The sequence below is a fragment of the Epinephelus fuscoguttatus genome, linkage group LG14 (genome assembly GCF_011397635.1).
Source record: "Epinephelus fuscoguttatus linkage group LG14, E.fuscoguttatus.final_Chr_v1".
NCBI lineage: Eukaryota > Metazoa > Chordata > Actinopteri > Perciformes > Serranidae > Epinephelus > Epinephelus fuscoguttatus.
The window spans coordinates 21,491,057-21,518,533 of NC_064765.1; the positions used below are offsets into that span (position 1 = coordinate 21,491,057).

The 27,477-nt window shown below is 41.1% G+C and overlaps 2 protein-coding genes across 3 annotated transcripts; one reads left to right on the forward strand and one right to left on the reverse strand.

Moving 5' to 3' along the window:
* Positions 1–1,244: 1,244 nt before the first annotated feature.
* On the forward strand, positions 1,245–8,325 carry LOC125900377 (serine protease HTRA2, mitochondrial-like). The gene is made up of 8 exons (XM_049595321.1): positions 1,245–1,945; positions 4,307–4,511; positions 5,113–5,307; positions 5,847–5,879; positions 6,061–6,169; positions 6,294–6,363; positions 6,463–6,558; positions 6,662–8,325. Exons 1-8 carry the CDS (start codon positions 1,479–1,481, stop codon positions 6,825–6,827), a joined length of 1,341 nt encoding a protein of 446 aa, XP_049451278.1. The 5' UTR covers positions 1,245–1,478; the 3' UTR covers positions 6,828–8,325.
* Positions 8,326–8,446: 121 nt separating this feature from the next.
* Positions 8,447–26,684, reverse strand: hif1aa (hypoxia inducible factor 1 subunit alpha a). 2 transcript variants are annotated; one of them, XM_049595320.1, is made up of 15 exons: positions 26,382–26,684; positions 16,333–16,523; positions 15,569–15,720; positions 14,702–14,786; positions 13,990–14,099; positions 13,668–13,870; positions 13,368–13,474; positions 13,075–13,222; positions 12,569–12,873; positions 12,282–12,484; positions 12,080–12,202; positions 11,717–11,964; positions 10,634–10,733; positions 10,449–10,539; positions 8,447–9,679 (listed from the first exon to the last, which is right to left on the reverse strand). In XM_049595320.1, the coding sequence occupies exons 1-15, from the start codon at positions 26,411–26,413 to the stop codon at positions 9,516–9,518; spliced, it is 2,262 nt and encodes a 753-aa protein (XP_049451277.1). In that variant the 5' UTR covers positions 26,414–26,684; the 3' UTR covers positions 8,447–9,515. The 2 variants fall into 2 exon arrangements, with proteins under 2 accessions (XP_049451277.1, XP_049451276.1); XM_049595319.1 differs by having other exon boundaries at positions 15,569–15,723.
* Between the last annotated feature and the right edge of the window lie 793 nt (positions 26,685–27,477).

The window sequence follows — 27,477 nt, forward strand, 5'->3', positions numbered from 1 at the left end:
AGCTATTAAATAAATATTACCCCACTTACTTCTATGAAAAGAGGTTAAAAAGCATTTATAATTCCATAATTTATTTATTGTATTTCAACGGTGCAAAAGGGACTAAAAGGTGCATCAAATTTTCCGCCTTAACTGTACAGTAATTGGTGCAATAATTCAACTACAGCAACTATTTAACCGAGCAATATTCTTCGGTATCAGGGGTGTAAATATGGACAGTGCAGGCAGTGTAACTGCACCGTGGCCTGTGGGTTGGAGGGGCCCGTACAGAGAGCAGGCCCTTGCAAGTGATTCAGATTGCTACCTTGGAAATATACCTGCGTTCAAAGATAAATGATAAAAATCTCTGAAGGCTCAGCAGGAATTTTTTTATTTTAATTATAAAGATGATGCCATTTGCTATATATGTCCACAAAAAGGCAAACCCATCTGTGTCATGGTTTTCTGTCTTCTTTTTAGTTTTTTAAAGTCAGTAGCTATCTAAAACAAAATGATACACTTTTTTGTATAAGCTATAAATATACTATAAAACTATTAAATGAAATGATCATTTGTTTTACTTTCTTTGATATATTTGTCAGATATGCAATGATGATTGCTGAGTAACATGTACGTTAATGTTGTCCAATGTCAAGTCTCTATTTGAACATATGATAACTGATTTCCAAACCTGGGCCATGAATAGATTTAACCGCTACTTTAGTACTAACTAAAAAATAATTGTGACTAAATTCCACATTCATAATGACAAATGTTGTATGGTTGAGCCTCCTGTCACCATTTTCTTTTTTAAGAAACCCAACTAAATGCTGAAACTTACCTCAAACAACACCCAAGCGGTTAAATATTCAACTACAGTTGTAAACTCAACTATTGTTTTATGCATTTTTAATTAACCACATTATTTTATATATTTATGTATTTTAATTTCAAAACACTTTGCGTATAACAAAGAAGTATACAACAATTGCCATGAAAGAAAATAACAACATGCCAGAGTGTTGTATTAAAAGTCCATTTAAGCCTTTGCAGAGCCACAAGAAAATGTGTGTCCTTTAAAATATTAAAAGTCTTTGTAGATTTTTATGTCCTTCACATCTTCCAGTACATTTTATTTATTATTAGCTATTTTTAAACTGTTATTTCTATTTTTGTCCTATGGAGGGCAGTAAGACAACAAGTCGCATCTCAAGTGCAAAAAAACATCGAAGAAGAAGAATAAGTGTACTGCGCATGCTCATTCTAAAGTCTAACTTCCGGGCTGAGGTTGTTGATTTATCTGTCGCTGTGAACTGTCAGGTGTCGATAACGGTGAAAGTCACAAGACCTGTTCGTGTTGTATTGTTTTTATTTGTATGAACAGTGTGTTTATTACATGTAGTACAAAACGGACCGCTCTTACTGTAAATATATTTGGATTTAAAAGGTTGTTTTACTGTTTAAAAACTCCCGGACCGGTGTGACTGAAGTGATGCAACATGGCAGCAACTCCCCTCACTAGGTGTTTTCTCTTGGCACTTGGGAGACACAGTCGGTGTCAGAGCCGTGGACTTAACTCTGTGGCAGAGAGGACAGTCAGCAGGGTGTCCTCTGTTGTGATATGTGACCACAGCGGAGCAGAGAGGAACACAAGCCTGGATAAAGGACCCCCGGTGGAGGAGTGGGACAGACAGGGTGGTCGGGACAGCAGCAGGAGCTCCTCTCTGATCAAGTCAGTGTCGGTGGGTTTGGGACTGTGCGGTGCGGTGCTGCTGGACAGCCAGAAGGATGACAAAGTGAAGGACGGAAGTGTCTCCATATCCGGGCGGATTCGTGAACTCATCCTCCCCACAGCTCAGTGTGCCTCTCCCTATAAACCCGACAGCCCCCGCTACAGATATAACTTTATTGCAGATGTGGTGGAAAAGTCCACTCCAGCTGTGGTGTACATTGAAATCGTGGTCAGGTGAGTCGACTGAAAAGGTGCCATATGGAACAGTAATGTCAATGAAGTTACAGCATATGTTACACCACCTTCAAGGCTATGTTATCACTACAAGCTTGTTTTTTTTACTCACACCATTTATTATTCACAGTTAGTAAAATCAGTGACCATTTTGAATAACGTTACCATGGGCACACAATACTAGTAACACAACATAAAGAATGTGATGAAGCTAATCGCTGTTTCTTCCCAATTGTGAATAGATGCACTTTTTGTAACTGTGAACGAGGAGAAATGTTATATATCTTAAAATGTACTTGATTGTGAAGGAGAAATGATTGAACATGTGTTTGTAGACTGTTTACATGCCTCTAGTTTTTGGTTTGATTTACAAAGGGAACCCTTCATAACATTTTAAAAACAGATGTCACACTAGCAAATATTGATATATTACTAATTTTCAACAATCCCAGTTTCTTGGCTGATGAAAAGTACATAATTAACTTGATTATTTTTTTAGCAAAAAATTACATACATAAGAAAATAATGATAGTAATGCATTTTATTTAAGGACACCTTGCAAGACACAGTTAAAAAACAAACAAGCAGCAATGTAGCCATAGACCAAAACAACAATTCAGTAATATACAGTAAAAGATAATAAAATTATTTGACAAAAAATTGTAATTATAAATTTTAGGTATAAAATCATCATCATAAAGTCGTCCTCATCAGTGGAGGTCACCGTATTTGTGTCACCATCAAATCAGCCCGAGTATGGCAGCTTGAAAAGGTGTGTTTTCAGACAGGATTTGAAAGTGGAGAGGGAGTCAATATTGTGAATGTCGTTGGGGAGAGAGTTCCAGAACGACTGAAGGGTCTAGAACCTGTGGTAGGTGGGGATTTGAACTGCACTGCAGAAGAGGATCTAAGAGTACGAGAGGGTGTGCAGATATGAAGGAGTTCAGACAGGCAGGAAGGGGCTTGGTTATGAAGGGCCTCATAGGTGAGAAGCAGAATCTTGAAATCAATGTGATATTTAACAGGATGTTGTGATGTTGCTGCAGAACAGGAGTGAATTCTGTACCAACTGGAGTTTATGAAGACACTTGAGAGGGGAAAATTATACATTTTTTAAACATACCAGTTTAAAGACAAACTTGACTACTGTTGAAAAATTAAAACTAGAATATTATAAATTGGCAAAAACAATCAGATTATTTAGTCATTTCAGTTTTGTTTCATCTGTTTAGCCTATACTGAGGGTTTTTTTCCGTTATGTTCCTTACTTTTTCCTACATTTTATTTGTTGTGCAAGTGCATTTAATTTTACATTATTATTATTATTATTATTGTTATTATTATTATTACATATATTTTCTACAACTTTTATACTGAAAATCTGGAATGTTTATATTCCATGTATTGAATGTATTCTGTAAAATTTTGGGGAAAAAAGAATGTGATAAAGTGCAGTAGCCACATAGCTGAGATGCCTTTGGGTCAGGTAATGTGATGTTATTTTGCTGACTTAGTGTCACATCTGTGTGGTAGAACAGTGACTAGTGATCATTTTGGTATCTGTGTCAAGCTAATCATTTACCATCTAAGATGACAAAGGTCCATCATAAAGTGCAAAGCTCACAAATAATTTATTTAATTTATTAATATCAGCAACTGAAACATCCAAAGCATTTAATTTGATGACGTGGAAAACAAGGGACAGTTTTTAGTTGTGACGTTATGATCAGGGGATGTGTGGTATTTAGTGCACATTTATAAATAGATATTAGAGTTGCAGGTTATGTTCTGTTTAATAATTAATTACTCAGTTCAACACTTGAGCACTAGATTGTCTTTTGTCACAGCCACACTTCATGGCCTGGGACTGGTTTGTGATAGAGTGATTAACTGTAACTCTGTGACTATGTGAGTGTGCTCTATTGGATCTCAACCTTTCTCCTGTCAATGACCCCTAAATTGATAAACATTAAAGCATGGAATCACATTTGATAAGATTTCGCTTCAGGGACCTGAAAAGATTTTGGTTGTTAGGTATGATGTCTATAGTTGTCCTCAACTACAGTTGAGGAAATAACCGTGGAGGAAATGAAACTTATGATCAGAATTGTCACTCATAAGACTCTGAGCCACTGAGCTCACTTCTATAGTGAATCGAGTAGTGAAAAGAAACTATTCCCCATTTTCTGGGGACCACCTGTTGAGCACATTATCAACTGCCATGATGAGGCCCTCAAGCTGGGGCCTGTTTACTGGATCTTGTTGAAGCAGCCTGTTTGTCAGCTGCTAAAACAAAGTTTGGGGGTTTTTTTGTTTTTGCTTCCAGGCTGAGTTTGATCAACTGCTTTTACTGTTTTACAGAAACCCATTTTCAGGAAGAGAAGTCCCGCTGTCAAATGGCTCTGGTTTCATCATCAGCAGTGACGGCCTCATCGTCACCAATGCTCATGTTGTGGCCAACAAGAGAGGCGTCCGCGTGAAGCTCAACAACGGAGACACGTACAACGCCACTGTGCAGGATGTTGATCAGGCGGCAGACATTGCCACCATCAAAATCACTTCAAGGGTGAGCAACTAACCATAATAATCTCTGCCAGAGGAACTGTTTGTTTTTTTACTTCGCTTGATCCATGATGCTTCTATTACAGTGGTATAAGCAGGGATGCAAGCTGTCAGTATCATGACTGTAACAGACAGAATCAGAAAACCAAAAGAAAAGAATGCAGTCAAAATTAGCAATATCTTAAGGAGACAACCTTCAAACTTCATTCTTGTCATTATTTAATATGGATTTTTTTGCATTTTGGAGTCTTGGTGCTCGGCTGTACGCCTACTCAAGAGGTCATGGGTTAGGTTTTGATGACAAAAGCTGTATATAAAGCAGCGTTATAGTCCCTTAGCATCATAAAAATAGTCTCAATGAAAACCCCTGTACAACCGTTGAAGCATGACTATCTTTTGCCTGAGAATAACAAGCCTGTGATTCATACAGTCAACTGAAAGACCACCACAGCAAAATGAATGGTCTTCAGTTCCCCTTCGAAAAGCTGAACTGTGATAGCGTATGACTGCAACAAGGAAAAAAGGGCATTTATAAAATAGGAAGCTCTATTATTGAATGACCTAAGAGCTGCTCTTTCTCTCCACCCCTCTCCCCCAACATGCAGAATCCTTTACCCACGCTCACCCTCGGTCGGTCGTCTGATGTTCGACAAGGAGAGTTTGTGGTCGCCATGGGAAGCCCGTTTGCTCTACGCAACACAATCACGTCAGGAATCGTCAGCTCGGTGCAGAGAGGCAGTAAGGAGCTGGGACTATCTAAGACCGACATGGACTACATCCAGACTGACGCAGCCATTGATGTGAGTATTCTGAATTTAACTATGTTAAAGGATGTATACGGATCAGTCACAACACTATAACCGCAGACAGATGAACGGCATTGATCATCACATTACAATGCAGTGTTCTACTGGCACACCTTCGAGTCCTGGCATTCATGTGGATGCCACTTGACACACACCACCCACCCAAACACAGTTGCAGACCAAGTACACCCCCTTGTGGCAATAGCTCTCCCCAATGTCAGTAATCACCAGGTAGTGCCGCTGCCACGACGGAGTGTACTTGGTCTGCAGCAGGAACATTGTATTGTAACAAGATGATCAATGTCATTCACTTCACCTGTCAGAGGTTTAAACGTTGTGGCTGATCGGTGGATGTGTGTGCACAGAGTTACCATGGTGAGGTAAAGAGGACAACAGTTGTTTTGACTGCAGTTTAGCTGTGTTGCTAGGATGTTAGCAACAAAAGTGTAAATATGTTAGGAAACAGGAGAGACTTTACTGTGACTCAGAAATGTCTCATATTAATGTCACATGTGACTGATTTGTTTTTGCAGTTTGGGAATTCTGGAGGCCCCCTGATTAACTTGGTGAGTCACAGGATCATCACATTCAAATGACACCAAACCTGTTCTGTGACTGCGGTGTGTGACGCCTGAATGGACAACACAACTGCTCGTTACTTTACAGACTCCGATTGAGGTTGCTGGACCTTAATAACACATCGGTGCATAAAGCCTTGTCTGAATGCATTATCTCTCCTCTAATTAGGACGGTGAAGTCATCGGTATAAACACCATGAAGGTCACCGCAGGGATCTCATTTGCTATTCCGTCCGATCGCCTGAGGCTGTTTCTCGATCAGGCAGCAAACAAAAAGAGTAAGAATCAAAAGCTACACATCACACACTCCTTCTGTCTCCCACATGCTCTGTAGCATCCGACAGTTCTCTCTTATGACAGATGTTATTTTTACACATCCTATTTTTGTGCATCTCCTTTAAGATTCTTGGTTTGGTGAGTCAGAGGCGAAGCGGCGGTACATTGGTGTGATGATGCTGACGCTGACGCCGAGGTAAATGCTTCACAAATAGAAATGCCCGCAGTGAGACTGGGTGGAGCGTCATACAGTTACAGCACCCCTGTGTCTAAATCTGTTTCTGATTTGCTTCAGCATCATCGCAGAGTTGAAGCTGAGGGATCCATCCTTCCCTGACGTGACGCATGGCATCCTGATTCACAGAGTGATCATGGGCTCCCCGGCCAACAGGTGAGCAGACCAAGCGACTGTGGGTGCGGCTGTGTGGCGGAGGGTCCTTCTTGCTCTTCATGTTTCAATGTTCATTGACTGAGCTTGTATGATGTTGTTTCAGAGCTGGCATGCTCCCAGGAGACATCGTGCTGGAGATGAACGGAGTGAAGGTGAACACGTCAGAGGAGATCTACCAGGCCGTTCGCAGCAGCGACAAAATCACCATGATGGTGCAGAGAGGAAACGAGTTGCTTCGGCTGCAAATGACTCCAGAGTACACAGAGTGACAATAACTGCACGATTTAGCTTTGTCATGCTAACCTGAAGGAGGGATGGCCTCATGATTACATTATGTTTAAATGTACAACTTTGAGCTCCAGTATTTGAAGACTTTTGTTAAATAAATTGTTGGTAGGAAAGTCCAGCAAAAAGGCTGCAGTGTCAGTATGTATCCCCAAGGTTTAAACTTATCTGCATCAGTCTTTCTCTACATGTCTGATGGCTGTTAACAACACAATGGTTTCAGTGTTATTTCTCAATTCAAGCTGTGTGAATGGTCATGAACCTGACAGCGCCTAAAAACTTAAAACGCATTAACAGTAGAGTATTTATTCCCAGGTTTCTGTGAGTACAATAAATGTATTTTCTACCTCTACAGAATGCTTCTTCTTACTTTGCAAAGCAGCAAAACTAGTCATGCGTCAGTGTTTCCACAGCTTGAAGCACAATGAGCCTCATTCACCAATATATTCCTGTTTTTTCCTTCAATTTGTACTTGAGAAAGGTCAACATCATATTCATGACATATTTTTGAACTGCAGAATTGTTCGCACCCATGTTCTCATGACCATGAATCCCATTGTCCTCCTAAATTGACAGTGTGTCAGTAAATTGCAGTTGTATGTCTATGAACCAGCCAAATTACAGTTTACATCCATACAGTATGTGTCCAGACTCATACGTAGCCATGACAATGACAGTAGACAGTGCTTCAAATATGGATGCTGCTGGAGAGACGCTACTAATTCTAAAACACTGATGCTTCACACACATCTTCAACCTGACAGCACAGATCTTTACAATCAGCACAGTTTCAAGGTGGACACACAAGATTTGAGTCACCAATTCAGCATCTGACTAAATGTTCCTGAGAACACTATGATGTTTAAATTTGACCTTCAACCTTTTGGACATAAAATGTCATCACTCTGTTGTATGCTGTTAGACATTTGTGTGAAATTGTCATAATTAGTGTATCAATCCTGAAGTTATGGTTAAAAACAGTGACCTTTGACCACCAAAATCTAATCAGTTCTTTGAGTCCAGGTGGACGTTTGTGCCAAATTTAAGGAAATTTACACTACGAGTCACATTCACCCATTCATACACATTCACACACAGGTGGCCGAGGCTACCGTACAAGGTGCCACCTGCTACTCAGTTTTTAACACACTCACACACCAGTGGAACAGCCATCAGGAGCAATTTGGGGTTCAGTATTTTGCTCAAGGACACTTTGACATGCAGACTGGAGGAGCCTGGGATCGAACCACTGGTCTTCCGATTAGTGGATGACCCGGACGACCTTCTACTGACGCTATATTTAATAGTAGAAGATATAAAATAACAGAAAAGAACAATGCATGGGATGCTGTTACTTGTTACTCTGTAAATAGATCTACATGGTCCTGGAAGATGTGTTACCTCCTCAAGGGATGACCTGCAACATTTTGTAGCAGCAGTGAATATACTATGTGGGTAGACCTCAGGTCCAGAAATAGGTCCACTTCAAGCCTATGAATAGCAACACTAATTATTGGATGGCATGGTTCCTAATTAACACAGTTGTTAATGGTGAAGGAGGCCCAGCGTTTGTAAACTCAAGTTAATGAAACCTGAAACAGTGTACTTTATTAAAGCCATTTAATGTTAGACGGCAACAAGAAGCATGAGAGACCCAACAATATGGCATGGATCAATGGTATAAACAGACTACCGTTAACTGAGCAAACAAGTTTGACAACTCACGAGTGCTAGAACGATGACAATGATCACACAAGTATCAGAATATCCCACTTATTTTAAACGGACTGTTTTTGAGTATGTCACGCACAGTAAAAACCAAAAACATGATTTCACTTCATGTTAAGAGAAAAATGCTGATCATCCATGATAGAGAGCAAACAAAGAGATGTGAAGCTGCTGCTCTCAGATTTCAGTTTGAGAGCAAGAGTCAGCGCCATGGAGCCATATTGAGTAAATTAAAATTTCCCTGGTATATGTACAGTAACACACACTTACAGTAAAATAATAAAGTGACATGTACTGGACTGCTACACAATTAAATGCATTTACCTCAAAGACTGATAGCTAGTAAATGGAGATAACATTCAAACCACCTAAGGCTTAAACAATATGTTCATACTTCTGGACTAAAGACATCTTGTTAGGTACGAGTACTACAACATACAAGTATGGGAGGAAAAATAAAATTGTTCAAATCCCATTAAAACGACTTTAAAAAGGCTTAATATATATTGCTGGTAATATTTTTCTTTTTAAGAAAATATAAATTGTGCGACTGAAGCTTACAATACACTGCTGGCAGTAGCGCCAGGGTCTGGTGACCTGCTGGAAAAGGGTCATCTGTCGAGGCGTTGTGTGCTGAGAGACTCCCCGGAAGAGAGAGGAAACAAAACAAAACAAAACAAAAAAAACACGACAATTTGGACATCTCATGATGTCTGAATCCCTTGCACCAAAACCCAGATGCTGCTATGGTGTTTGTCACGGTGGAATGCTGCAGATATCACATGGGGTGCACAAACAGCAGCCAGACTATAGTCAAACTCATACAGATACATAAATAAGGGGCAGTGGGGGTGAGGTTAGGGGTCGTGGAGAGGGAGTGACAATATGAGGGAGGAAATTGTAGTGTCCAGTCTAGTCCAGCAGTGAGCAGGCTAAGCATTGACTCAATTGATGTGGTCCAGAGCGCGCAGCAGTTCCTCCCCCTGCAGCAGGTACTGGCGACCCTGCAAGGGGGCGTTGACCTCGCAGTCGTAGCGGGTAAGCTGTGGCAGGGTAAAAAGGGAGCTGGTGCCCTCTGCTGTGCTGCCCAGCAGACGACTGGCCACATCTGAGGAAGGACAAGACATTTAGGAGATGGGTTAATTTCCTTATAATGAAATCTACGACTGAATATGTCTGTCAAAAAACTTGTCTCTGACTGCAGTGAGACGATGGAAGGCAGCTACGTCAATAAACACTTGGGAGTGACAATATCAACATGCTATATTGTTGATGGAAAAAAGATGAGACTTAACTCTCTTTATTTTTACTGACACAAAAGCGCAGACCAAATTAGACTTTTTTTCCCCCCAATGCTGCAGTTCTGTTCCCTGTGCTGCGTGCACCATATCAGGACTACACCAACAGCACACAATGAGCCCAGTCAGGAGGACTTGGAGTAACCTACTGAAGTTATAATTAAACAATAACAATCAGCAGGCTTAGTCGAGAGACAGGAGGTTATGTTTGGCCCCACTGTTTTATAATGTTTTGTAAGAGAGCATTGGACCCCAGGCTGGTTATTGTATCATGTTGGTCCAAAATAAATGTGCAAAGAACATGTTCCCACGTCTGGATGATAGCACCAGAGCACAAGATGAGAAGCTTCCTACAAAGCTGCATTCTTCATCATTCAACCTGTGTTTTTTATCAGATACTGATGAGATATAAAATCTTATGTGACACAAGTTTGGCTAAAATGAAAAATGAAAGACTGAAATGTTCAATAAAAATGATCTGAGGACTAAAAGTAAAAAAATGCTGACAAATTTAACATGATAAGAGTTAAGGTTCAGATGGCGGTATGCAACAATCTAAAATGATTTATGTTTATTCACCTGTAGGCAGCAGAAGTATGGTCCTGGTTGTTCCCGACTCTGAGGGCTTCAGCTTTTTGCCCTTCTCCACGTGTTCCTTGGACAAAGTCCCCTGGAAAGAATCATCAAATACAGACACTCAAACCTTCCATCTGTACATATAAAGTATGATCTGCAGTACATTAACGTGGATGTTGAGGACTTACCTGTTCAATCATCTCTCTTACGTCATCCAGTTTTCTTTTGCGTTGTGCATTTTGAGCTGCCAGGGTCCTGAGCGAGACTTCTTTGTCCAGCTGTGGGGTCCTGTGGCACAGCAAGAGAGGACGTGTTACAGTTTAGAACAGATTAGAAGTAATTCACACTCCTGTCCAGTTGGTGGCTTGTGCGAATTGATTTACTGGTGTCTGGTCTTGTCTTTGATCTCATGTGCATGACCTCGTTGTCTAGCTGGCATTATCACTACATCTAACTGCAATATATCACAGCAGCTGAGTGTCCTAAGTTTCTTTGACTTCTCTGTGTCTGCTTATCTTTTCTCGTCACACCTTAATAAACAGGTTTAGTGCTGCAGAGTGAACCAGATTGATGCTCCGCCACTTTTTTTCCTCCATGTGAGGAAATAAAACATTCACATTATCCAGTTGAATTTTAAACACATTTTAAAGCACTTTAAGACTCACAAAAGCTTATGTTATGCAATAGAGCCACTCAAAACAAAATGAATGATCAAAGTTGTCATACTGATATTTGAACATCAACTCAAACATTGAGCGACATGCAAGAAAACATTCCACCTTAAAAGTTGCCAGTAGCTACCAGTGGTAGCCCTTGAGCAGCACAGTCAATTATATCATTTTGTTCCCCGTGTAGAGCTGCCAACTGTCAACTAGTAAAGATGCAAAGGCAGCAAAAGATGCTTTCATTTAACAGTTACAGTTGACTAATATATGTAAACTTGTCACCGTGGGAACAGCGGATACATAGCCTTTGAAACAAACCACAACTTAACTCTGCTTGTCACATCATAGGCGCACATATCGAAACAAATAGCACTACACCCCTGCTTAAAAAAAGCTTTATCTAAAAGCTTGATCTGTATATTAAGTATTGAAAAATAAAAACTTTAATGCTATTAAATATGTCTTATAATCATAAGGAGTTAAAATAACAGATAACAGATTACTACGTAACAAAATAGGACCCTGTCCATCAAAATGACAGACAAAGTCTATCGCTATCTCTGCACAGCAGAAGTGATAAGCTGATCCCAAGGCGATATTAATTACCTCTTAGTAACGATGGTGACAGGATGACGGGCGCTAAGTGGTGCTGGGGAAGCTGTGCGACTGCTTGGTGCGCTGAATGGGGAGCTGGGATAGCTGTGGATGTCCTGCGTGACGTGGACTGGAGAACTCTGGAGGGATTTGACTGACCCACAAGAAAGAGGCTCATCTGGGGTCAGACTGCGCAGCTGGAAGTCATCATCCATGGGGATGTAGGGCGCTAACATCTCTAGATCTAAGTCATCCATTGTCTGAAGGGGAGACAGAAAGGTCTTCTGAATGAGAATGCAGAAACTGTTTTGCTGTATTAGATCAACAACTTGGTTTTAATGCAGTAAAATCTAGACTATCTCCTGGGATGATTACCTGTGTGCTGAAGGGGGTCTTCGGCTCTGTATCAATGGCAAACAGCTTCTCCACCAGGTCTAGTTTGAAATCTGAGCTCATCTCTGAGTCCATGGGGAAACAAAAGTCCAGCGAACTGTCGGTCTAAAGAGAAGAGTACATTCGTAAATGGACATAAAAGTTTATTGACTTTATTGAAAAATGAAAAATAACTGGGTCTGACCTCTGAGGAGCTGTGGCTGGTCGATGTTGTGGAAGGTGCTGGAGCAAAGCTCTCAGCTTTGGCAACCTCAGAGCTGGTGGTGGTGACATCGAGAGGCTCGCTGGGTGGCAGAGGGGAAAGAGGCAGAGCCAGCTTGTCACTGGTAGAGGGAAGCATTACATCATTGTAGAGAGGCACCTCCTTCAGCAGCTGGATGTCCGAATCTGTAACAGAAGGCACAGGGAGGTTAGATGGTTCCTGATTCCCACTGTGGAGAACTTTCGGTGTGTGTACACGAGACCACGAACCAGGGCAGCTGAAGTCCAGGGAGATGATGGCATCTCCAGCAGCTGGCGCCAGCAGGGTCAGGGCCTCTGGCTCTTCTTTCAGTTGGTCATACAGGCTAACCAGAGGCTGGGCCTCTACCGCCTGAGTGAACAGTCTGATCACGTCCAGCTCTGGAACTTTCTCCTCCTCCTTCAGCAAGGTTGGAGACATGTCGGGCTGGCTGCTCTTGACTACAACCTTTTCTTCCCCCACCTGTTCCTCCTTCACTGGCTTCACATCCTCAGTTTGCTCCAGAGAAAAGATCATTTTCTCCTCCTGGATGCCACTGTAACACAGTTATGAAACTGTAAGACTGAGTTGACTGAGTATTTTTAATGGTTCTGAAAATAACCACAAGACCATTCACACTGTCAGTAATCTTTTTTTGTAGATGCTATTTCTCCAGCTACCTCACTACACTTAAAGCAAACCAACACACTGACAACCTTTCTGAAAAGACTGACTCATCGAAGAGCATTAGTAGTACCTGAGCACAAAGTTGACACAGACAACACACTGTGGCTGGGAGTTCTTGTTGTTGTAGATGACAGTGGCTTGTGTTTCCACCCACACAAAGCCTCCCCTCTTAGCCAACATCCGGTACTGGCCTGTGCTGACCTGGCCCTTTGCAAACACTAAGAGCAGAGAGAAACAAAAGGGGAACAATATTAAAGATAGATATACACATTTTGTTAAAAGCTTGGCAAAAATAACAGGTGGAATTTGTTGTGGATTCAAGAGCAAGTTTTAATTCACTGCACTCTTTGTGTTCATGCTTACAGTTGTGGTGAGTCTTGGTAAGATGGTCTGAGTCCAGAGCGTGATAGTACTCATACACAGAGCGATTCAACAGGTCATCTGGATCATAACCCATGAGCTCAGTGATCCTGGACAAGCAAAAAACACAAGAGTTGAGTCTCCCATTGCAAAGTAGTCTTCTGTAGTACCTACACAGAACACTAGGTGGCTCTCTGTGACTATGCCAGTGAGAGTTTGGCATTAACAGCCAATAAAAAGTACAACACAGCTGAATGGATCCATTTTAAGCTTCTCAACATTCACTCAGACGAGCAAACTCACCTCTCGTCACAATACGTGAACTTCATGTCCATTGTGTGGCGGCTGAGAAATGTCTTGGTGTCCAGGGGGACCTCGATGTTGGAAGGGTGTTGGATGGGGTCACAGATCAAAACCAGGTAGGGGACAGGTGGCTCCTTGTGCCCATTGGAAGTGTCCTCAACATTGTTGTCATATACACGGATATGACCTGCGCAGTGGAGCACCTAGAGAGCGACAACAGGGGGGTCATAAGACTTTAATGACCATTTCCAGACCACAAGAACTGACAGACAGTTTTGACATTTTTAAAGAGTATTTCCTCATTGATTGCACAGAGGCCTACCTTCCATGTAGCTGATTTGACGTTGACAGTACGGCCTCTGCTTGTGAGAGTGCACTTCATTCGGAGGAAGAAGCTGCGCTCTGTGTTTGGTTCCTTGGTCTTTTTGGAGCCTGAAAACAATCAAACAGGAAGAGAAGTTAACTGCCTCTGATCATAAACTTCTGCTAGCCGCTCACATTTGCATTCTGAGGGGATGTTAAGCAGTAAAGGACTGTGGTCAGACATAGCAAGATAATTAAAGGAAGTGGAGTTGCAGCCTAGTAGCTGAAATAATATCAGTTTCTATCAAAGTGCCTGGCAGACAAAGCAAATGTGGGCTGCAATGAATGGCATGCATTGATAGGCATGCATTGATAGCAAATTATATTATGAATCACATTTCAAAGGGTTGAACGGGAATTAGTTTCACTTCAAAGCTCGCCTGATAGACTTGATTGAACTCGCTTTAAGTTCTACAAGAGCAAACATGTGTTATGCAAACAAAAAAGGAGGTGTGCCAGTGATGTCGCGTTCTGTTCCAGTAATGCTGTGTGAAAGGTCACTGAAAACACCAAACACCAGCCAACTCTGATCACTTTTAAGTGAGATAATAATAACTTGCTCTGACAGCCTCCTGGTCTGCACAGAGTGAATTCCCTGCTGAATGGAGCCTTGAGTGCTAGTGTGTTCCCCTACTCTGTCCACTAGTCAGCTCACCGTTGGTGTCCCTCACCTATTTTGTGGATCAGCATCTCCCTCAGCTCTTCCTGGTCGCAGGGATGTATGAAGTCATACACACTGTGTCCAGTCAGGTCAAACTGCAGCAGAAAGAGTGAGGACAGAGTATAAGTCAGTTTACCAAGTAGTTTAATTTTATAGCTGTGCATGTTAGACACTGCATGGTGACTCAAAATCTTCTTCAATAAAAGGCCTAACGTGTAAGACTTGGCTATATATCTGTATCAGTATCTATAGACAAAACAAAACCCAAATTAACCATATTTTTTTGCTTCTGACTCTAAGCATATTTATACCAGGTATCAACATGCGTCCTGGGTGATCCGATCACAAACGAATAGCGCTGAATACACATGTAAACACCCACCACGACACATTATGATATGACTCAGTGCACAACACAGTGGTTGTTTTGGTATCATTGCGCTAACGCTCCTTGACATGCCCATTTTGAGTTAGACGAAGTGTTGCATGACCGTCGTGACTGACACTGGAAGGAGATGTGTTGAATTCTGCTGACACAGACATCTCCAGCTGTACCGGCACAATTACTGACATGACTAGCAAGCATGCTAACGAGCAACTAGTAAGAGTATGGATGCAATAGCTGTGCGCAGTGCCCTTTAACCCTCTAGCGTAAGTGACATAGGCAGTAATAAGATCTGAACAAAGTGGTCATCTTGAGACGCATGATAGACACAGGTGTGAACAGCGATGTATCTCAGCTGTCCACCAGTGTTCGGATCACAAAAACACATGATAATACCAGGTATTAACAGACTCACTGTTTCCCATCAACCTTACGTTCTTTACTCCTGTTGTGTTTTTAAAGTTGCCACCCAGCAAGTCAAATCAGACCAACCTGTGCCAGCCCCAGGCACCTGTTGACATTCTCAGAGAGATAGATCATATCTCCGTCTTCAGACAGCACCATGAGAAAGCCATCGAGAACCTTTAGGTAGGAGCTGTTTAGTTGTATCTCAAGCTCTGTTTCCTCATCTGCCACTGGCTCATCTGCTGGAGATAACAAAAAAGGGGAGGGAAGAAAGATAAGAAAGAGCGTGACGATAGTAGGGAGAGAAAATAAAACACGAGGACATATAAAGACTTTGTTGTAAAAAGAACATGCAGGGCAGGATACTGAGACACCCAGAACATACAATGCACTACCCACAGAAAAGTCTGCAAAGGGATCTGTATCAGTGTTCATTACTTAAATCTAATGACTTAATGTAACCTTGCCTGGGTCCAGGACACTGACTCTGTCAACTACATACAGTTAACAGCTTGCTTGGCAATGTTTAACCATCTATTGCTGTTTTTTCCTGCATCTAAAACTGGCCTCACTTTTTCTTTCAGTCTTTTTAGGGTGTCATTTCTGTCAGCCAAAAGATCCTTTAATTTTTAAGTTATCTGTGGCTCATCACAGTGAAAAAAAAAAAAACCATGTAATTTTTGGCACCTTTATCAGAACAATTTGTTCTCAAGCTGCCTCTAAGATAATGAAATAATGAAAATTGCTGCACAATTTAATTATCACTTGGACAACAGAATTGAATGAATTAAAAATGACTAAGTGCCAAGCTAAATTGTCTACTCACAGTTACAACAACTACAGATACTGACCAGCACTGAGCAGTTTCCTCATGCGCAGGTAGCTGATGGTGAGCCTCATTATCGAGGCCTTGTCCAGGCCGGAGCTGACGCTGTGGGGCAGGGGCAGCTGCTGGGCCAGCTCGTAGAACACCTCCGACTCCTTCCCACGCCGGCATCGTGCTGCATCCCTTGACTTCTCCTTCCTTCGCTCCGAGCTCACCCTGCGGGAGACAGGTGGTGGGTCAGCCACAGCTTGGCCACGAACTAGTTTCGATCCAGCTATGCACACTACAAGAGCTGACATTCCTCCTTCCCAACTGAGTGTGTGTACAGAGTCTGGATGGCCACCGGCCTGTCACTTGGGAGGCTGCAGCAGCTGGAGTCTGCAACAAGCGAGCTCACAGCCAAGCCTCCGTCTGGACCCCGGTCAGACTCATTTACATACATGGCTATCTGCAACAGTTTTATTGGCTGCTGACCACAAGAAAAGGAGACCGCCCCCTAAAAGTGATAGGCTGGGAGGTGGGGCACGGATTCTCCTGTCTGTCTCTTGGTGCACAGCCAAGCTACAGTGCGACACCAATCATACTGACATTCGTCTGGCTGGGCGGATCTACAGGGAGGAGCATGATAATACTGGCACTAACTCAGACAATACAAAAATACAGATTGAGTGACACCTTCAAAAAGCAGGACAAACAAACTGTGATCACTTTACATGAGCATGCCTTGTAACTGCTTGCTGCTCGTAGTAGCTCCATTATAGATCCAACATTTATCCAGGCAGTTATCCAAGCTCTGGCTAATGGACTCTCACCACACTATAAACAATATCTTAAGACCTGGCAGTATTTTAAAAACGACAAAGAACAGCAGACTTTAAAGGACACAAGGACTTTCGCAATTCACTATTTAATCATTCACTCTATTTTATTGAGTTCTTGGCTTTTAAGCTAAACACTGGGCTTGAGCTGTAGCAAGGTTTACGGGATACTGAGGTATTTAGAAATCAATACCATCAAAAATACAGACACTATCTATTAAACTGAATTAGAGATGCTTCATTAAGGCAATGCATTATAGTGCACAGTTGAGCTGAGAAAGATGGGGACTGTGAGTGGTGGGGATAATGTTACAGGACTCGAGATAAAGAATAATGCTGCTGCCCCTGTTTGGGAGTATTGCCACAAAGAACCTTATCTTGAGACGACTTCTTCCGACCATAAAAGCAGTTCATTAGCCGAATGATTTTCTTCAACCCTTTGTCTCCTTCCACCACGGCAGCAAGTGTCATCATTTCCTCCAGCCTGAAGGGTATTTACTTCCTATCTATTCATTATTCAATGGGTCATAAGTATCTAAGGTCCAGGTAAAGCAAAAACACACTATGTGTACTAAGTTTGTCACAAAACATGTTATTAACCAACCAGCCAAATTTGAATGATTAAAATAAAAAATCACCATGTATATAAAATTAGGTTTCAAAATTGTGAAAAAAATGAGCTGGGGATTTAGAGCTGATCAAGCCGCTGCAAAGTGAAGTACACTCTTAAGGTGGGGACATAGTGTCTACATTGAATGGCCGTGGAGAGCTGCAGTCACGTGGATGTGCATGCGGTTCTATTCATAGTAAAACTGACCGTCCACTTCAGCCCCTGGCAGTAAACAGGAAAGCTTTGGGGTGAGTGCACTGTCCTCTTATTGCCGACATAAAAACACAAATATCCAAATGAAAACTAACTTCACTATGGTGAGGCAGGTGCAGCTGGCTTCAAAGCAGTGTTTTGGACTAGAGTGGAGCACGAGATTGAAGCATGCACAGTTGGCGCACTTGCTATGCCTCCAATCAGTCACAAAAGACTGGCTGCACACAAGAGGTCCAGAACCAGGGAACAGGAGGTGCTGCACGGCTGTGCTGTACCCTCATGGTCAGCAGCTAACATTAGCACGAAGCACACAACAACAACAGCAGGCAGTAACTGTCAGTGGGCCAGGTAGCCTATTTGGCCAGAAAGACTGTACGGTACGTTAGTGATGGCTATTAAGCTTGTCTTTATATTATTGTGGCATTTCACAGAGATGTTTATTCATGTACTTCTTAAACTGAAAGAGCAAAGAGAGCTCGTGGGACATAGCAAACTCAACATTCACAATGGACGAACACAACAACACTGATGCTATGAGCTCTGACATTGGTAGTAATGTAGTATATATATATATATATATATATATATGTGTGTGTGTGTGTGTGTGTGTGTGTGTGTGTAGTAGGGGACGGGTTAAGGTAAGGATGGCAGCAGCACATCATCCAACAAGCTTTTAGGCTGAAAAAATCCTGGAAATAGAAATGGTGAAACGGTTTTACAGTCTCGCTACACAACTCAATAATACACAGTTCCTGTCTTTTCGCGCATGTTTTCAACAAGTATTTTCAAACATTTATAATGTGTTTAAAAAGAAATCACTGATTTTGCTTCACATGGTCATTAAACCATGAGCACGTGTGAAGCTCTCATGACCGATAAACAAACTGGCTATATCTGTGACATAACTGCGACACTCAACCTGACAGCTGCTGACTTTATTCCACTATCTTTCTCACAAACACAGCCTCACAAGCTCAAATGCATTAAGGTGACACTGGAGCAGCATCACAACAAAATGGATGGCAGTTCAAAAGCCCTTGAGCTTTGAAATGCACACCGCCTAATTAAAATTGATCTGTTATGTCCTTATAGCATTTTCCAGTGGCCATGTTGTTATTTCAGGCTCTGCCTACTGTGTATCAAGTCTCCAGGCAGGTATTGCAAGTACAGAAGGGTAGGGAGAGCTTTTAGTTTTAGACCTAAACTTTCATGCAAATACAGATTACAAAGTAAGCACTCTGGGGTAAAAAGTCTGAGCAGGGCCTTTGTCTCCAGGGCAGCAAAAACCCTGGCACTGAGCAATGCCTAAATAAAATGTATGAATCTGTAAACACATGAGGACTTTGTGTACAGACAGTTGCTCAGGTGTCTGTGTACATAGTCGCACAAAGCACGAACAGAACTCCAAGGCGTGATGTCCTAACTGTGCAGGTAACAAACAAAACAGAAAAACAGAAACCAGTCAGGCCTAGGAATTTATTTTAAAAAAATATTGACATCTAATTCATGATAGATCATGGCCCAGCCACACTTATACTGGATATCCTTCCCTGCTGACCTAATCCCCATTTAATGACAAATGCCTGCAGATACAAATTACATGTAACTGAGGTTATGGTGGTGCGTAAAGCAAGAATCCTCCCTTCAAACACGGTTATGTTTGCTGTAATATAAACATGTTTTAACCCAGACTGCAATACAGCTAAAAGCCTATCTATTCATCCACATTTTTGGACACTTGCCAGTTCCATTGATAAATATTTATCTGTCCACCCCCACCGGACAGACCCAGAGTATGAAGACATCATGAAAGCTGATCACTGAGTTACCTAACCTGCATTCTGTATTGTAACAACACAGCTCCTTTCTTTCAAGCCTGACTTTTGGCTCCTGTTGTAACCATGGCCTTCAACCTACATTCATGGATATAAGTTAATGTATATTTCCAGGGTGAAATTACCATGAATGATTAACAAACCATTGTACACACTGGGAACATCCCCTCACTAAGCTACTGGCTAAGCTTCTGATGATCTAATGACATATAAACCCCACATGCTGTTCTCAAACTGTGGCCCTATATTGGAGGCTGGAGGATTGATTCACACAAGCCTTTATACAATTCTGTTTTCCTCTGTAGTAGCTGCACCCCATTGTATCGCATGCTTTTATGTAAATGCTATTCAAATGAAGGGCAGCTGTTATATTCTACTGCAATACAACCAGGGTACAAAGTGTGCACCATCCACCAGCCAAACGCTGGTAAAATATTCAAGTAGATGGTGGAACTGCTTCACTAACTAGCCACAAAACAAAAGTAAATTGTTGAGTGGGTGGTAAAATCTGAAGATTCAGTGGCCATTTGCCCAATAGACAAAAAGGTACATGTCCACTCTGCCTCAGAGGACGACATTTAACCAAGCCTACATTCAACATGACACCAGTACAGCGTCTAAACCACTGTGTTTTACTACAATACCAAAGATTCAGAGGAAAACTGAAAACTTAATTAAACTTACAGATAATCAACAACAGCAGATTGTATTGGAAGCATAACCTCTTTTCACAGTACGACTCTAAAGAATACAGACCTTTGACATAAAATACTACTTCCTACTTTTGTACTTGTTTTTGTATTCTTCTGTCCTATTGAGTAATGTCACACTTCATGATAAAAAAGTAAAACTGTGCTTATTTGATGAACCTCCTCGACCGTTTTCAAACTTACATCAGGGAGAAGAAAACTGCTGTTATACTTTTCCATGAAACGTGGGATAAAAACATAGTTCCCTTGATGTTAAAACAAAAGTGAGCAGAGAGGCCACGGTTACATAACACTATTAATGCACATGGTCATGCATGCCTTGCACTCCTCTGTCTGATAAGCCTCACCGCATACAAAATCACATTTCCAATTTTGGAGCTTTAATTACTTGTTTTGTTTTCCGACAGAGCCAGTGCTATTATATAACCAAAATGTATTTGAGTAGTAAACAGATATGAACAGGATTGTTGGTGATTAATTGGTAAACAACCTCTGTGTATGATGAAATTCATCCTCGCCAATGCTGCCAAAGTTGCTTGTGTATTTTGTTACTACGAGGCTGACCTAGTTTGCAAGAGACATGTTCTCTCTTTCTGTCATTCCTGTTTAGTGTGACAGTACACTCTGTCTTATCTATTACATAACCCAGCTCAGGGAAACACCACAGCTAAAATCGCTACCCAATATGGGAAGATAAGCAAAGCAACGCTGAAAATAAATCTATTTTACAGCCAAATGAACTTATGGCGTGATATTAATACCACAGAGTGACATTTTGGAAAGCAGCATTGTACGAACATCCCCTAAATTCTGGAGTATGATGCTTTTAGTGTAACATAGTTTGAATATTGTAATGGATTATAAAAATCAATATTACTCCCTATTTTTGGAAGTGGAATAATGGAGCTGCAGTTCGGTATAATGGTTTAATGGCTGTTATGTAAGCTATTTTCTTGTGTTCGGCTACTCAACAAATAGGTCTAATTGATCACTTAAATTAAGAAAGAAAAGGAGGGAAACTCTAAATGGAAACTGAACTGACATGTATGCTGAATGTGTAACATATTTATTCAATTTCCTTGGTGAAAATATAGTTTTTATTTCATCCTGCATCATTCTGCAAATGTTTCCACCTGAGCTAGTTCCATTTAACGTGACGAAAGACCATGAGAGGTGGTTTAAAGCTCTGAAAGGCTACTGAGTGCACCTTGAATTAATATCATTTTGTCATGTACGGGAAAAAAAACTAGTATATGGGGTATAAACACCAGTTATAAACACTGCTGGGTTTAAAATCACAATTACAGCAGTCTGGGGAATTGCTGGAGTTTGTCACATTTCATATACTACAACAGATTGTTGGTCTAAATACATACAAAGCAAAATCAGGTTTTTATGTATCCTCATACACAATATACCCTCTGCTGCATCCAAGATTTTCACCAAAGTCTTACAAGATTAAGTTCAAAGTGCACCATAATAAACTACTTCCATTAGGGACTCTTGGCTGTCCTTCTCCACTGGGAGGTTTGATCCTGGCAGACATACTCAAATTTACCAACATCATAAATTATTCAGCAAGCTAATCTAACTCAAAGACCTCTACAAGTGATTACATTTGGCCAGTGCATAGACTTTTCATCCTTAAAATGAGCCTCTACATCAGGTTGGGCTAGTCTGAATCAGCGGTCAGCCTCTAACTTTTTAAGTATTTCACTTACTTTGATTTTCCATGTGTCGTCATTTACAAAGCTTCATCTGACATGGGTACTCTGGAGTGTTAAAATTACTGCCTTGGACAACTGACTTATGCTTTGCATGATAATATGAAAGGATTCATTAAAAAAGTAGACATGTATAAATCTGTCATTCTTTTAGGTTGGACTACAAATGCAATTGTGTTTGGTTTCCCCTGTAAGTGCAGAGGAAACAGCATTTCAAGAATATCTAGCTTCAGTATTGTGATGTATTTCTGAGTGAAACAGGATATGCACTCGGAATATAACGTTAGGAGGAATTTGATTTGATCACTGAAAAATGGGTATGTCATGACGGCCAAAACAGTGAGGCCCTGACAGTGACACCAGATGGGATAGTAGTATCCATCAGGAAGAGAGCAAGACGCGGTCCACTGAATGCTGTAACGTTAGAAAAAAACATTAAGTATGTTGTATGTTGCTGTGAGTTTTGATTGAGGAAAAAACGCATTTGATACTGTTTTGTTTTTGTTTTTTTTTTAAAAAAAAGAATCACAATTAATCGACTGAATGATCATCAATGTTACCAATAATCAATCACGGATAATGCTTACAATTTGCAACCCGAGTGCACCGTATGGCTGTGGAGATTAACGGGTTCAAGGTATTTTTAATTTCCTCTTGACTTAAAATGTGACAAAGGGAAAGACGGGTGCCTGGGAGACAGGCAGATTTTGCATTTGCTCAAAAGTCAGTATTTTGGAACTTAAATCATTTACACTGCTGGCCTTTGGTCTTTTAAAGCATATCCAGTCAGATCACAGCAAACCCAAACGCTATTTGTGTCTCAGAGTTTCCAAAGTATATAGGTCTAATTTGTAAATGTCTTTTCTGGGACAGTTATTCATGGCAATCTGGCATCATAATTTAGTTCATAGTTATCATCATTCATACATAGTATTTGCTAACAGACAGTGACATGAACCCAAGGCAAAGAAAGAAGAATGAAATACTGAAATATTTGGGCACACGTTGGACATATGTATTAGTAAAGCAAGAAGTAGAACCGCACAACTGCACAGCACATTGACAGATTTCAAATGTGCAATATATTCAAGACATGATGGATTGGGGGTAATGTTCTCGTACTTCTTTCCTTGAATTGTTAATGTTGAAAATGAAAAAAGATCCATCATTACACAGATAAATGTCGGAATAACATCTTACTACACAATGAAACACTTGCAAAAACACTCTGATATGGTGTCCTTTTATAGACGTTACCCTCCAGGGAAGAGCAAGTTTCCTGCACTATTAGTCCTCACAATTAGAGCTTAGAGAGTTTAGACTGCTTGTTTTCCTTTATATACCTTACCTGCAAAACCCACTTCCTCTGCATTTTTAACACATTAACAATACCAAGATCAGCAACAGTGATCATCCACAAAAAGCAGAGATCTAGCAGTACGATAAAAGAAATACTTCAGCATATATGTCCCTAATTTTTGTCTTCATTCTCAAAACATAAGAGAAGAAAAATCTGCGCACAAACAATACATACCTCTGCCCTGCACCTGCAAGAGACACCATTTCCTTTCAAGTTCTGACTAGCCTGCTCAGAAGTGTCAACTGTACTTGAGCAGCAAGGCAACTTGCAATTTACCGAAGAGTGAATCGCTACACACATTAGGCCACTCCTATTGACGTCAAGCCCTAGTGATTAAGAGATGACAGAAATAATGCCAAAGCACCTCTCAGACACCAGCCAAAACTGCATCAAACCAGATCACAGCTCTTGATTGCTCTGGAGATGAAAATATTTATTGAAACTGAACAGGATGTTGTCCCTTTACCCTAGGCCTACGCAAAGTGCCAAAATTTTAAATTGGCAGAGACTGAGTAAAGCCCATAAGGCAATTAGATGCACGCAACAACAACACATTCTCAGCAAGGGTTATTTAAGAGAAAAAAGGACAACACGGGCCAACAATTTTACAAGTCAGTCCTTGAGTTAGACATTTTAACATATGCCACTCAGCCATTTTGGCACAAGTGCATGACACAGACACCTAAAAAAACATCTTGACAAGGGCTCAGCAGGATATAAGCATGAAGGATGACACAGAACTTAAACTCTGTGGAACAAATTGCACCCACAAAATACCGAAAAACACTCAGGATTTCATCTGTATTTATACAGAGGAGCTGTCTCTTGTTACCCTCAATGGGAGAATTTCACTGTTGCTATTTCACCCCCTCACCCGACAGCGGAGGAAGCACCCAGTTTCCGCTTTAATGACTCCGCTGACCATCTGTTGATCACTTCTCAAGACCAACCCTTTTTACCGTATGACTTTTTGGCCTTGCACCTTTTGTTCCCGTAAGAACCGTCTTTCGCCCCATCTAAATCTGTGCAGTAAGTGTAAACCCAAACTGGAGCCAGGACTGTTCTGTGGCAAAAATCAAGCTTTGGACACAAGAGACTGAGTTTATCACCTATCTGCATAATATGCATGTTTGGCAAAGAAAAAGAGGCTCAGATCAGTAATCTGCTAGATGCAGAATCTAGGCATGCACAGGTTGATTATCCTCCTCTACGGTCAATACTAATTACTGTGTTCCAACTGAAGCATGTCAGGAAACACCGCGAAGGTCAGTTACAAATTACACCAAGTGTGGACTCTGCCAGGCTTAATTAATAGTCTTACTCAGTGACAACTAGTCTAAAAAAACCTCACATCAGCCAATGGTTACTACTGTTTGAGAGTGGCAAGGAAAAATTGATTTCCAGTAATAAGTGTAACGTTAGTCAATAGCAAAATGTTGCACTAGACAGTAACATAAAGTTCTATGCGGTTCATTCTCTGTATGTATTTGTTCGTGGCTCACAAAGGGTTTAACCTGAGCCATGAAATTCAGCAATGACAGCAATCATTTCTCATCCATACATGGTTGGTAGTATTTGAGTTGGGTTTTTTAATGCAATGGTACCAATAGGGGCTTGGTATCCACCAATGTGCAAGCTCAGGAATCTCAGAAATGAATTATATGGGAACAACTCAAGTATTTAACTCAAAAATATCCTGATATCGTGATTTTGTCCATGTGACTCAGCCCTGTCAAAGTAAGCATGTCATTCCAACAAACCACTTTGGTCGCTGGTGAACTGTTATTCACTTAAGAAGTAACCAAAAGACTAATTATGGAAACAATTTTAGGCCGCAACCCTTGTTTGAAGTGTTTTCTATTGAAACTGGCCAGGTGAAGGAACCAGCTTTTGTTCTGCACCCTACTTTGTTAGGTCAGTTATCACCAGTTCCCAGCACACTTTGAATTATTTAGGTAGGAAAGAAGAAATCAAAATGATTCTTAATTACCAAATGGAGCAGATACACTTTGTTTGTTTGCTGAAGAGTAAAGTTACACCTCAACCTGAAAACAAGTTTTGGGAAACTTAAAGTAGATTTACATTAACAAAATGACAACTTTGTATTTAAGTCTTTTAGCTATGAGACTACCCCTCTGATCAGACTTTATTGTAGACCAGTAACAGTGTTGAAAAACAAAGAGAAATTCAAACCAAGGCCAACTTCACTAATCCTAAATATTTCATCTGAAACTACACACCACTCTCCAACACTGCTCACATGAGCTCTGGCAGCTTTTCACTGAATACTATCAAGTTTGTCACAACACACACAAACACATCCAGTGATGTACTATTAATAGGATATAAAGCTATGTGTGTCACAGTCAAAACAAAGGTAAATAACGCCAGTGTGTTATCTGAGGGGTCTCAACAAAATACAAAAGAGCGTAGTGGTATTAGCAGACAAGATAAAAAAAATAATTAAAAACACGATATATCAATATAACGTTAAACAAAGTTAAATCAACTAACGTAGTTAGCGTTTAGCTACACAGTTTAGCTACACAGTTTAGCGTTAATGACTGCAGTTCAATGACAGCTAACGTTAGCTAGCTACATTAGCCGCTTGCTAACGGTAATAGCGTCGCTAGCGGACGTATTTTGTCGAATAAACACGCGAAACTGGCAGTTAACCTTGAAACAAAGCCCACAGTGTCACACCGACAGTAGCACTTAAATCCCAACAGAAGACCAAACTTGTTCAGTCAGCTCTTAAACAACAGTATAGCCTACTGCGTAGCATTAGCTACCACTGCCGTTACCTTTTCTTTTCGGGTACAATTCCTGTGTCCATGTCAGGACGAAAGGACCTGAGTTGAGTCTCTCTCTCGGTATCAAGCTGTATCTGGGCCCGTCGAGAAATGAACCAAAATCCTGCGATTAATCACTGATATGAGTGCGTAGATCCTCAAGCGCCTTGCATACGACTTCTCACTGTGTATATTTCGTCAAATAAAACCAGCTTTCCTCCGCTAAAAACGGCCCATTAGTCTACTCTTCTTCACGGACAGTGCCACGCTGGAGAGACGTTGCTTGCCGAGACAATGTTGCACCGTAGAGACACTCCTCCCCCTGCCTGTACGGGCACGCGCAGTCACATGCCTTCTACAGCGAGGACGCGCACCGGAAACCCGGTGAAGACAGAACAAACAAAAAACGAGCTGGAATTTTCGACCAACAATGCAGTGTGTAATTCAACTGTGCATCTGTATCACCAAAATAGACATTACGGGGTTATACGGATTAGAGTGTTTGGTTATGTATTCAGCGGTTTTACATGTTCCTCCAGCATGCTCTAGTCTGTACAAAGTACCATTGTATGTATAAATATCTAGATTAGTAGTTTTTGCTGATGCATGTTTTGTTTAGTGTCCCACGGTACAGGAGGAAGCTGAGGACAACCACTGCTGTGCTTTTACTGTGTTGGGTATATGTCAAGTTCAAACTGTTTTTTGTTTTGACCAAAAACACACAACATGACACCCTTGTGTCAGATTTATGATACGTGCCTTCCATCCATTCCCCCATCCTCTAAATTGACCCTGTCCTGAGATGTCCCTCTTCAGTTCCCTGTGTGGCTTGTCCCTCTCTGCTCTGGCAAAGTGTTTTTATTTGTTTGGCTTTACATAAAAGTCTCAGGACTCTCAAACCAGATTACAAATCATTGTGTCTCTTTGTAGTCATTTTTTGTCTCCTTGTTATTTTGTGTCTCTTTTAGGTCATTTTGTGTTTCTTTGTGGTCATTTTTTTGTCTCCTTGTGGTCATTTTGTGTCTCTTTGAGGTCATTTTTTGTCTCCTTGTTGTTTTGTGTCTCTTTTAGGTCATTTTGTGTTTCTTTGTGGTCATTTTTTGTCTCC

Coding starts and splice junctions, on each gene's coding strand:
- LOC125900377 (XM_049595321.1), top strand. CDS start 1,479: ATGGCAGCAACTCCCCTCACTAGGTGTTTTCTCTTGGCACTTGGGAGA. Junction 1,946..4,306: donor TACATTGAAATCGTGGTCAG/GTGAGTCGACTG, acceptor ACTGTTTTACAG/AAACCCATTTTCAGGAAGAG. Junction 6,364..6,462: donor ATGCTGACGCTGACGCCGAG/GTAAATGCTTCA, acceptor GATTTGCTTCAG/CATCATCGCAGAGTTGAAGC.
- hif1aa (XM_049595319.1), bottom strand. CDS start 26,413: ATGGACACAGGAATTGTACCCGAAAAGAAAAG. Junction 12,874..13,074: donor TGTGTCAACTTTGTGCTCAG/GTACTACTAATG, acceptor ACTGTGTTACAG/TGGCATCCAGGAGGAGAAAA. Junction 10,734..11,716: donor GTCACCATCGTTACTAAGAG/GTAATTAATATC, acceptor GCTGTGCCACAG/GACCCCACAGCTGGACAAAG.